General features: G+C 39.8%; 1 protein-coding gene across 1 annotated transcript; it reads right to left on the reverse strand.

Annotated features, from left to right (window-relative positions):
• Positions 1–296: 296 nt before the first annotated feature.
• ccl36.1 (chemokine (C-C motif) ligand 36, duplicate 1) lies at positions 297–1271 on the reverse strand. Its single transcript, XM_038730845.1, has 3 exons — positions 1111–1271; positions 906–1017; positions 297–577 (listed from the first exon to the last, which is right to left on the reverse strand). The coding sequence occupies exons 1-3, from the start codon at positions 1178–1180 to the stop codon at positions 484–486; spliced, it is 276 nt and encodes a 91-aa protein (XP_038586773.1). The 5' UTR covers positions 1181–1271; the 3' UTR covers positions 297–483.
• Between the last annotated feature and the right edge of the window lie 11401 nt (positions 1272–12672).

Raw genomic sequence — 12672 nt, forward strand, 5'->3', positions numbered from 1 at the left:
AAAAGGGATGTAGGTATAATCCAAGTCAGTCATAAATAAATAGTAAATTATTAAAATAATTTTAATTGTATTTAAATTAAGCTCTCCTTTCAAGGAAATGGCATATTTTCCTTTAATTAGTATCATTACATTGTTATTTCAGGAAACATCTTAGAAAATAAAAAGGAAATAATAGGGTTGTGTTACCAGCTTCTTAGCTGATTTTAGCTTTTCTTAAAATAACTTAGAAAAAGTCTTGCAAAGACTGAAGACTGCAGATTAGTTTCCAGTTTAGAAGGAATTCAGAAGAAACAAAGCAAAGTTTTTTACTTTATTTGTATGATATGTTTGGTTAATACATAGCATTCAAAGGATATTACAAAAGCAAAGCATGAGAGATAACAATTTTGCACATTAACACCAACATTTGCATTTCATAGTTCGTTAATTGATAAAGCAACAAAAGCCACAGTAACTTGAAATAAGGATGAGCAGGCGGCTGCTTTACATGAAGCGTTCATCCACCATTTTTATGATGCCCTTAACCCAGGAGAGATTTGGATCCACACAGATATGATGAGACTTTTGGGTAACCAGACTGAAAGAAAGAAGGTGAAAGTGTTAATGTCATTATATTGGTAGACAGTATTTTGTAATTGTAATTTTTTGAAAGAAAAAAAATAAAAAGTAGGAAATTGAGACCAAAATTAGAATTAACTGTATTATCAGAAATGGAAAACAAAAGTAATTTACGTAATGTACTGCTAATGTGAAATTTAATTGAGTGTGAAGAATGTATGAAATGTGCACCTTTTCTTTTTAAATGTTCATGAAATGTAATTGATTTACAAAGTAATAGTAACACTGAATAATACACGTTTCACATACTTAAGGTCCCTGTATTAAAATAAACTTTCAGCACTTACATGGTTCCAGTTTTTGGGCACCGGTAATCAGTCATGTAATATGAAGTGATGAGGTTTTTGTTCAATCTTCTTGGGTAGAATTTGAAGCAGCAGTCATCAGGACCAGTTCCATCTAAGAAAAAGGCCATAAATGTATTATCATGATGTCCTGAGAACACCTCTAACACAGAATATGTTAAACTTATTAAGGTTATGGTCATCTTACTGTTGCAGATCACGGAGTCCAGCAACGCAGCTCCCAGGATGCAGAGGAGAAGGATGTGACTGGTCCTCATGATGACTCGATATTCTTCTGGATGCGATGATGGAGATGGGCACAACTGCTCTTTGCCTGCAATAAAGGGCTCCTAAACAAAAGGTGGTGTGGTGTCACGTTTATTAAGATCAAAGATGTCAAAAAAAGAAAAAAAGGTGTTACTTTTGCGGAAAGGGGAGGGCGGTTGTTGTGTTAAGGGGACCGAAGCTGCCTATGACAGAAACTTTCCACTTGGTTTTTACAAAGGGTGAGTGGTAGATTGCAGGAAATACACTTGTGGTTAGTACCGAGACTAACTAACTCAAAGCATGACGGTAAAATACAGCAAAACCAACAGCTACAATTTTTCTAAAGCCATAACAGCTTAAACTCTTAATTCATTATAAAATAAAGACCTAATAAGTCACTGACAAGAGGTATATGCATTCAGGGTCCATTCTTTTGTTATGCTAGCAGATGACAGGAACTGGCCAGATGAGTAGTCAGGTTTGCTCTGTGAAACAAAAACAAACTTTGGAACAATGGAAGCAACTGTGTTGTCAGTCAGTAGTATCGCTGCACTCAGCTCCAGCGATTTACAGCCTCTTTCAAGCTCATTGTTTTCGTTTCACAACTTTACTGTTTTGGTTCACAATCACTGTTCTCATTAACCTCGTTTGCAGCTGTTATCAGCAAAAATAATTTTATTATCATGAAATACTGTGTATTAACTGTTTAGCCAATGTTAAATAATCAAAACAATGCTGATGATTAAATTTTCCTCACGAGTGACGTAAACTCTAGCCTGCCTCGATTCTGGTCGGATAGAGTGGCACGCTAACCATACAGCATTGAGGTTCTGACCCTTTGACAACCTCAAAGAACTCAATAAGCCACAAAGCCTGATAAATGACACAGCAACACCACCGACATGCACATGTGTTCTGCATGACAGGAAATAACAAAAACCTCAAATTCAAACAGCACTCTGAGATTAAAAACAAAACTAATACATATATAATATGTCAAATATTTTCATGCCACCAACATGTGAAACAGGGCTGTTGTTGACGCTGTCCGTAGTGGGGAAAATCACTCATTTGCAAGGCTGAACAACCAGTCGGACAGGTGCAGTTCAAGGACAGACACACCACAGAAACTAGCGGTAATGGTTTGCCACAGCCACTCGACAAAGGCTGTGCAGTGCCCCGTAGCTGATCGTAAACACGCTTTGTGTGCATACTGTAAAACTTCAATTAAAAGCTCAGTCCCAATTAGATGCCAGTCTCCTTTACTGGTCTGGGGTGGCTACATGTTTTGATAAATAAGAGCAGGTTTTCAATTAGACCCCTGGTCTGGTTTTTAATAGAAGTTCTTTGGATGTATAAAACCTCTGATCACCTTCCTGAGTAGCTCTAAGCTGCTTAGATCAGGGGTTCTCAAACATTTTGGTCATGGATTTCAAACACTTTCTGGAATAAAACATTTAAAAGCCTAAATCCTATCAGATCCTGGGACAAAATCTCTGGCCCTGGCATTATGGTAGAATCTATGATGTTGAAATCATTGGTAACCTATTGCACTTCATTTCCAGCTATATTGCAGTTGTATCCTGTATGGCAGATTTGCATGATTCAAAGTTTAAACAATTTTCTATCTTATACCGGCCCTTCATGCAGGCCTGATTTCAGCCTCTGTCTGAAACAAGCTGCAGATGCTCTGGCGTGTTTACCAGGCTTTTGTCAGGACAGGGCTGCGCATTCCTTTGTGGGCATGGCTGGTATGTCTGGGCCTGGAGCAAAAGACCATAAGGAAAACCGATTTTGTTTTTGAACCGTTAGCAGAACAAACTGTTAAAACCTGATCATTCAGAACAGGGATTTAATTTAAATACTTCTACCTCATTATTTGAAGCTTTGGCCACATTTAACATGAACATCTGACATTGTAACATTGTAGATATGATACGGAAAATACAGAAAAGCATAATTATATTATATATATATACATAATTTAAAAGGGATTACAGCAAACATGGGTAAAGTCAAAATAAACATTTGGCTGTGCAAAAGTTCAGGCTTTGTTTTAGTGTTCTTCTTTGGATGTTTACTACTTTACTACTGAACAACACAATTGTTAACAGAGAGTTTGATAAAACAAAGAGCAAAGAAGGAATTAGCTTAGCTTAATTTAAATACTGGAGGCAGGGGGAAACAGCTAGCCCAGCTTGTGCAGAGTTCAAAGAAAACTCCTTCTAGCACATTTAAAGCTCACTAATTAGCATGTTGTATGTCTTGTTTAAAGCGACTTATTGTGCTGCATTTCCAGATCTATATTGTAGTTCTGTGACTCCTCTATGGCCTCTTTGTATGATTTAAAGTTTTTTAAAAAACAACACATTTCTGGCACTTCATGCAGGCCCTCATTTCAGCCTCTCTCTGAAACAAGCTGTAGATGCTCCTGTCTCTTTGGCTACGTTCAGACTGCAGGCCAATGTGACCCAAATCTGATTTTTTTGCCCATATGTGACTCAGATCTGATCTTTTTATGACAGTGTGAACAGGCCAAGTCACATGGAATCTGATCTTTTCCAGTTCAGAATTGGGCCACTTCCATATGTGGTGCAAATCCGATCGGATCTTTTTAATTTAGGTATAAGAAAGGGAATTTGTGAACAGATGATCGAGGTAGAAGGATGAGAGCCACATGTTTAATTATGGCTTCTTGTGGAGCTTTTTCGTTCAGCGCGGCTCCGTCTACAGTAGAACAGCTGCTCTACAGTGACGTCAAAGTCGCATTTGATGCGAATAATGAAGCCATAATTAAACATGTGGCTCTCATCCTTCTACCTCGATCATCTGTTCACAAATTCCCTTTCTTATACCTAAATTTCACCGGACCAGAGCTCTTTTTTGAGTTACGTGCATGCTACTTCTCCGAGCGGACACAGTGGGGAGAGAGAGAGAGAGACGGAGGCAGTTGCGTTGTCCAGCGCCAGAAACCACAAAGAACAGAAAGTTGTGAACACTTGTCATAATTCGGGAGAAATGTGACCCGTGACCCGGACAATGAAAAACGTGAGTCCCCCGCGAGCTAACGGGAGCTATGTTGCTCCTTCTGTAGTCTGCAACAGCGTGCTGCGTGTGACGTCATGTTATTCTTCTGCGCATTTGGGTCACTTTCAGGCCGCGGACAGTTCACACTGGAGTCTGATATGGGCCACATTTAAACTATAATGTGAACTGTCAAACGAAAAAAAATCAGATCTGGGAAAAAAATCGGAATTGAGCATTAAGGCCTGAAGTCTGAACGTAGCCTTTGAGAACCCCCACCCCTCCCTCAAAAGCCCACTGTCTTCTGATTGGCTATTGTCTAATGTGTTTACCAGGCTGCCGCAGGGATAGAGCCGCATGTTCCTTTGTGGGCGTAGCCAGTATTCTCTGCCTGGAGCAAATGACCATATATGGAAATCCATCTCGGAATGACATCATACCGAGCCGTTGGTAGAAAAAACAGCTTAAAAGCATTCAGAACAGGGGGATATCTGAGGTCTAGCCTAATGGGGATTTATTTTAAATACTTTGACCTCATTATTTGATGCTTTTGTCATATTTAACATGATCCCTGACATTGTAACATTATAGAAATGCCAGAAAATATGAAAAAGCATAATAGGTCCCCTTTAATCTTCACAAAAAGGAATGTAAAAACGACAACTTGTGGTTTTATGGAGAGTTAAGTGCTGTAACTATTTCATGGCGAACAAAAGCCAGGCGCAGTGTCTTCTTATTACCATAAGATTAAATACGAGATACTAGTCCTGCTAGGTATTTTTAAACATTGCATAATAAAATGGTAAACAGAGAGTTTGATAAACATATAGTTTTAAAGAAAGGGTTTGATATTTAGGGAAAGCGCTTATTCACTTTCTTTCTGAAAGAAAAATGGATCTATACATGTGAGGGGATATTTATGGAGCCAGAGCCAGGAAACGATTAGGTTTGCTTAAGAATGAAAAAGATAGCTTTGTCCAAAGTTCTCATATGTTTAATATGTTCATTAACACAAATGTAAAAAAGATTTTCATGACTTGCAACAACTTCGGAGGCTCCGGCAGAATTGAGTAATGGAGTATTTCGTTAAGCTACCTTGTTACCTTGTTCCCATTTAAGTGTCAGTGTTTTTCATTTAATAAAAAATGCCAAAATATGCCAAAACGATAAAGAAACCATACCATATAGGTATATGTGTAAAGACAGCTCCCTGCTACTATGCAATTAGTACTGGCAACTACAAGCAGCTGTGGTGGCATCAGGGCAGAGCAAGTACACATGTAGACACCAAGGCCATTAAGGCAGAGATGCTTTCTTCACTACAGCAGGAGATTGCTAATATTATTTGATCTGAGCTCCCAAGAAGTTATCCGAGCTTCAAGCAATGTTGGGCGATGTTGAGTTTTAAAAAGTTACAACAGACTTAATGGAAGACATTTCTTCCCTCATCCAAAGGACTTCTTCACTTCTGACTGACTGGTAGGGAAAATCAGCTATTTAACCTCAGTGGGGTCGTTTGCCAGCTAGTGTTCCTGGCTGGCGTAACAACATTCTTGACCTCAGGTCAAGACTCTGCAGTCTACTTACATCTGAAGGACAGAGGACATTCGTTTGAGGACCACCAGATGCACATTTTAGACAGAGAAGATGGATGGTTTGAAAGAGGTGTCAAGGAAGCCATCTACACCAGGGTTGAGAAGCTGTCATTGAACAGGGGAGGGGGTCTACGCCACCACTTATCCCCCACTTACAATGCTGTCCTTTCATCACTTCCCAGGAAACTCAACAAACGTAACCTATTGGCCTCAGGTGAAGATACCAACGATGGTCGTTCAATCTTGGCCATGGGTGGTTCTAACGACAATAACGACCAGCAGTATAGATGACTCTGGCAAACGACCCCACTGAGGTTAAATAGCTGAGTTTCCCTGCCAGTCAGTCAGAACTGAAGAAGTCCTTTGGATGAGGGACGAAACGTCTTCCAGTATCTTTAACCAAGTCCAGTTGCCCTTGACTTTAACCTTCGTTGGATAACTATGACCTGGATGACTGAGAATCTTCACAGACAACAAACTTAATGTATTCCAGTGTTTCAGTGTTTTCCTTTAAATGTAAAACTGCAGGGTTTTAGGCCAGACAATTGCATTAGATGTTAAATAAACCATTGTTTATCTCCTCTTTGTAATGTGAACGAAACTGACACCTCTTTGTTTAGTGCCAGAAAGATCCTTTTGTTTAACTTCTTCATAGACTCCTAAGATTGGGTGTCGACCGTTTTGGAGACAAGCCCTATTGTTCTGTATGATTAGTTTAGAGCAAAAGACAGTTTATTCCTGTAGATTGAAGGGGGTTTTCACGTCTGGCACCGGCGCTCTTTTGTTCGACCAAAAGCAACATAGAACAGTAAGGTACACCCTTCCTAATTGGGCGATGAAGAAGTTAGGTCCATTGGCTATGGACCTAAGCCATTTGGAGGAAAAAGGACCCGTCCACGTACCTGGAGGATATTAACAATTAATTTTGTGAGAATCAGGACTGTAAGCTGTGGATCTGGGAGGAGAAGCACCTTTTCAGTCCACTGCTGGAGGCGGCTTTAGCTCACTCTGTTAGGACTTGACTGTAAGCTGTAAATCTGAAAAGAGGAACAACTTTCCAGTCCACTGCAGTGTTTTTGTTTTATGTTTGTTCTGTAATGCCATCTTTTATTCAACTATTATTTAATAAAATTTTCTTGTTAATTTTCATCGGACCCAGCCTCTCCTTTCTCAAAATCTGAAAAAACGCAACAGCGACCAATTGGCGTTGTCTGTGGAGTTGAGCCCCCCAGATTTTACCTATAAAAGTAAGTATTGGATTTCATCTCACTTCAAAAGGCAACTACACAAATGTAAAAATAAGAGGCAAAAAAGCTTAATGTGTCGTTTAACGAATAGTATTGTGGAATAAGTTAACGTGAGTTAAGTGATTAACTGGTTACCTGCGGTTATTGATGTGCTACGTTAACGTTACATGCAACTCGGCTGGGCAAGTTACAACCTCAAAAATAAAGCCTTCAACGTCTTCACTTAAAATTGAGGTTCAGAATCAGACCTGCGTCTTACCGAGATTGTCACGATATTATACATCACTTACACTTCATATTATGTACATGAATATACCACGTAACGTTAGACTAATTTAACATTAGACGAGTTGTGACCCCTGCTTGGATTTCAGACAGTTAACGTTAGCAACGGTTACAAAAACCTTGGGATATAGTACACGGTTAATGTAACTAGGTTATTTTGTGATTTATGCTGCTTACTGTTTGGTGATGTGAAACAAAAAACTTGAACATGAACATGTAGTTTCATGTTTCATGTCGAGCAAGGAGCAAACTGCCCTCTTTATTAAATTGAAGGAGGAAAGTGACCTCCTCTTCACCGAGGCAAAATTTACTGCCAACGTGGCTTGGAGGTAATTAAAGTATCAATAGCCCTTTTGTAGTATCTGGATTTAATCATTGTATACTTAAAGTTACAGTTAGGTGACTTCCCTCCAAGCAAAAAAAAAAAGTGGGACAATTAAAATGTATATATTCTATATATTTTTTTATTCTATATATTTTTAAATCGTTCACTGTGTTGCATAAAGGGAAGTACAAACTGCATTCATCTTACAACCCTGTTTTAATATAATACATACATTTACCTTGTACGTTGTATATTCATTTCATTCATTTTAGTCATGCACGTTAATAAACACAGTTGCTGAAATTAGTTTTTCTGCTGTTGTTATTTACCATGATTGATTTCCTGTGCCTTAGGAGTGCAAGTGTCCAGGGGGGAAGCCCGCTGCTGCAACTTGGCCCTGGTTTGTCCTCATGGATGAGGTGTTGGGACAGAGGCATTCCACCACCCCACCTGTCGTAATTGCCTCTATCCCTGAGGACACACCGGGGCCAAGTACTGCAGTGCCAGGAGGAGGAAGAGGAGGAGGAGGAGGAGGAGGAGAGCCAGCCGAGAAAGACAAAGAGGGACAGAGAAGATGAGCTGCTTCAGCTTCTTAAGGAAGACATGAGGTTGCAGAGAGAGGCAGAGGAGAGGAGAGCACAGGAGAGCAGAGAGAGGATGGACAGGCTGTTCTCTCTACTAGAGAGACTTGCCGAAAAATAATCCTAAATCTACAAAATATTTCAACAGGCAAAATTGTTAGGATATGAATAGGAATTTACCGATCTTTTACTTGCCTGTTAAAAATATTGGTGGTCAGGGGGCATCTCCTCCAGGGCAGACACCTCTGCAGACAGCTGGTCACGCCAGGGAGCAGCGCTGACCGTCTCCAAACCGTTCTCCCCCTCATCCTCTGCCTCGTCCTCCTCAGGCTCATCCTCTGGGGCCACAATGTCACCAGCCCCAAGGCAGATGTTGTGGAGGATGGCACATGCTGTTATGACCTGAAATGGTTACAGTGTCAATATTTTAATATTAAGGTAAGGTTGGGTTTTCTTTAAATATGAAATTATGTTGTTAAGTGAAATGGCAGTAGCAATAAACTACGTTAACTGTGGTTTACATCACTGTTAGCTTTAGGAAGTCTATAGTACCTAAATACATATAAAATGTAACGTTTCTTATCCCCCGTATTTACCTGGCCAGGGTCCTCTCTCAGCCTGAGATACATCATGCGGCGGCGGTGAAGTACCTCTATTTCCTCTATTAAGAGGTAAAATATTAAAATTAAAATATTAGTCTCCATGCCAGTGGACCGCAGCTGTGAAGGTTGCTAGGTGACAGTCCTCCGTAGACCAGACCGTCTCATTTAACAACGGTCGGTTCGGCCTTTTGCGGCCGCATGCCTTCGTAGGCCGTGAAGGCCACACCCTTCAAAAGATGCAAATCACTAGAGTTCAGAATGGCATGGTGACCATGAAAACCACGATGAGAAAGATAGTACAGTCGTTGTCTGCCTGCTCTGACAACGTCCTCCTAGTCCAGGAGAGATTAGTTACTCTGGTTGAGGAGCTGAATAGCCTGGTCACGTCGGAACAACGGGATTGTAAGTGTTCCAGAAAGTAAGTTTTCCAGCACTGAGGCGATGTGTGCATTGCTACAAGAAGAATTCAATGAAACATTTATTTTGGACAGGGTTGTCTAGTAATTGTAGGCCAATTGTTTTTTGTTTTTTCTTTCTAAACTCATCCTGGCAACTTGACGTAACCAATGTGCTTTTGCATAATCTGCTGTAACTGCATTAGACTGAAATTCTGTTTCATAGTGAGACCTCAGTCAGTGCGTTCTGAAGGCATCTACAGCACGGTTTCCAAAACTTTTTTGAACATTTCAAAACCAAAATATTTGAAAATAGGGCCCACTGAAATGATCCTTTAAGGAATTAACATGATTTGAGAGTTCAATGTCTCATTCTCATCTTAACTCCAAAACTAGAGGCAAGTTTAATTGACATAAGAGTCACTTGGTCAATATTTGATTGTTGTAGGTCTGCTAGTGCAAAATCCTGTACTTCTAGTCAGTGTATATGCACCAAACATCTATGACCCCAGTTTCGCAAATCTTGCTATGGATTGCTCCAATCACCGCATGCTGACTCCGTCATCCATGGAAAACAGAGAATGTGCAAGAGTTGGGAGCTGGCTTGAGATGAAGTCAGAGTGGCAACCCTGGGAGCAGCGGCACGCCATATCTCCACCGCCAGGAGAGACGAGAGAGAGAAAGCAAGAGAACACCAACATACAGACAAAAAACAAACCAGACCTCCAGCATTCATACAAATGTGAGCGCGCGCCCCATGCACAAGGCTGAGTCCTTACCGCAGTGGCCAGGGTTCAAATCTGACCTTTTCTACGGGTCACAACATCATATCTCTCTCTCTCTCCCTCGTGTCCTACCACTGTCCGATGTCCAGTCCATTAAGGGCAAAAAATACCCGAAAAATATCTGAAAACAAATGGGAACAATCACTGGGTGTTCATTTTAAAGAAGCCTGTTGGAAGGGTGAACTCGATAGAACGCAATCAAGTAGTATATGTGCACAATTCTGACATCTACAGAGTTCACGACTCAAAGGCACGGCTCTCTGTATTTCTCCCAAGCTGCTCCACTCTCACATTTAGTATGCACGCTCTCTGCTCTGTGGCTGACAGGTCTCTATAGCGACCACTAGGTTTACGTCAAGCAGAGCTAGGCTACTGTGCAAGCTTTTCTAGCCTACAAAAACTGAACTACGTACAATTTACCAGATATATTAATGTTACCTACAAGGATGCCGAAACTTTTCTTCTGGTCTTCATAAAATTCATTAAAAAGATTTTCTATTTGCTTCTTTGTTGCTGTTTCTCCATTGGGATGTAGGTAACAGCGGCAAGTAGCAGTTAACGGTTGGCTAATGGTTTTGATTTTAAAAAATATATCTAAGATTATTTAAAGGTTATTTTACAAAATGTTTCTTGCCTACCTTTCTTTTATTTTGCGCTGTCTCATTTATTGATGTCTGTTCAATGTGTGAATAAAAAAATGGAGATTGAGAGATGTAAAGATGTAACAAATACATAAAGAAAATGTTTCAGTGGGAGTTTATTTCTTGGCAAACATTGTGCAGTCAATTTAAGATAGTTATGAAGTTCTGGGAGGCATTTTTAAAAAAAACTTGAAAAGAGCCATGCTAGCTGTTTAAGCTAAGCTAATTACTATCAGGCACCATTCTGACCACACTGACTGTGTCCGAAATCACCACTCATTCACTCCTCCCTACTCCCCATCTAGTGAATTGTATGGAGAGGACTACATAGTGAGTTCACCCACAAAATGAAAACACTTTCGTATACTACTCTGATCATTACCTTGGCGCTGTTGATTACGTCATTGCTGTTGAACAATCGGTTGGTGGACTTTTTTTCTGCACAATGCATGATGGTATATATAGGCTTGGTTGTACACTAGTTTTCAAAATGCGAGTGGACTTTATAGGATATAATAATTCTCACTATATATTTGGACTGGAAAGGGCAAGCTCGCTATATAGTCCACTGTACCATACCATTAAAATGATATGTAGGCCTATCTTCTCAACCTTATTGCCAATGAGTGCAAATTCAAATCAATTCTAATAAAGATAAAGTTCCATCATTTTGTCACCATCCAATAAGAAAAAGGCTGACTGGGTATGGTTGTAACATGGGGAGAGTTGTAACAGTACCAATTCCACCAAATAGAGATAAGATAGGAGTTAGGTGATCATTTCAGTATTTACCTAGCATGGTGGTTATCAAGTCTGAAAGAGGTGCATTCAGAATATTTAAAGAAAAAACTGATTTTGAAGAAAGTACATTTTTTGACAAAGACTATTTTTTGTTTAGTATCTATACTATTGCAGATAGAATTGTTTGACTTTTATTAGATTGAAATATAGTTTCTCAGGCAACATGTGATGCATTTTTTTCTTTCTAATTTCAAACCACTGTCGTAATACAGCTAGCTAAACATTGGCTGACAGGGGTGGGGTGGGTTGTAACACTTCTTTTAAAAGTGTTACAGAGTGCCCTTTGCAGTCTGGGCCCACCAAACCTGCACTCCAGGGTTACCAGCATTAGTTTGTCAGCACTGTGATCAGTACTCCCCATTCACATGTTGTACACATATTGGTGTGTGTATCGTCACTGGACGTTTTCCATACTCTGTCTCCTCCGGTGGAGAGGGTAGAAAAGCGTATGGGCAGCTTGTGCCTGTGCGTAAAAAAACTCCCGGTACGCCAAAGAGTAAAATATAGAAGTGCTGGTATACATGCCGGTTAATACCGCCCACTACAAGCACTGACTGTGACTCTGAATACATAGACACACACACACACACACACATACACCTATTTTTATATATTTACATACACATACTGTTCATGCACGTCTGTTACAGCAAGAGTGAAAAATTGTTCTTTGATATCTTTGATACCTGTTTTGGAAGCTTATCATATAGTGTGGCATCTATTTTTGATTCTTTTGTTATGATTGTTACAACATACCCCGCTATTGGGGTAGGCTATAACAAGGGAACACAATGCATTTGAAATCACCTCACGAGGTCTGTGATATTCTTGTAGCGGATTGAATTGGTTCCATTTGTAGTGAACAAATGTGGGTACTTACAACCATACTCAGTCTCCCCTACATATAGTAGAAAATGTTACTTTTAATTGGAGTCAGTAGATGGCACTACTGTATAAAAGTGTATATGCAGAGATTTGCCAGGAAATTCACAGTTGTTGACCTTATGAGCATTTTTGCTCCCTATATTCACAGTTCAGTTTAAAAATTAAACTGATCGAAATAATTGAAGACATGCGTAATTCATGGCCTTCTGGTTATCTGTAGAATGCAAAATAATGTGTCACAGTTTGTATATAGAGCTGAAATAAGTTTTTGTTTCAGTCTTTCTGCAGCAGTGAGTAAAAGAATAAATGGGACCTGATACCAGCTCTACACAAACTG

The sequence above is a fragment of the Micropterus salmoides genome, unplaced genomic scaffold (genome assembly GCF_014851395.1).
Source record: "Micropterus salmoides isolate LMB-PRFRI ecotype aquatic unplaced genomic scaffold, ASM1485139v1 Ms_hic_scaffold_2, whole genome shotgun sequence".
Classification (NCBI taxonomy): Eukaryota; Metazoa; Chordata; class Actinopteri; order Centrarchiformes; family Centrarchidae; genus Micropterus; species Micropterus salmoides.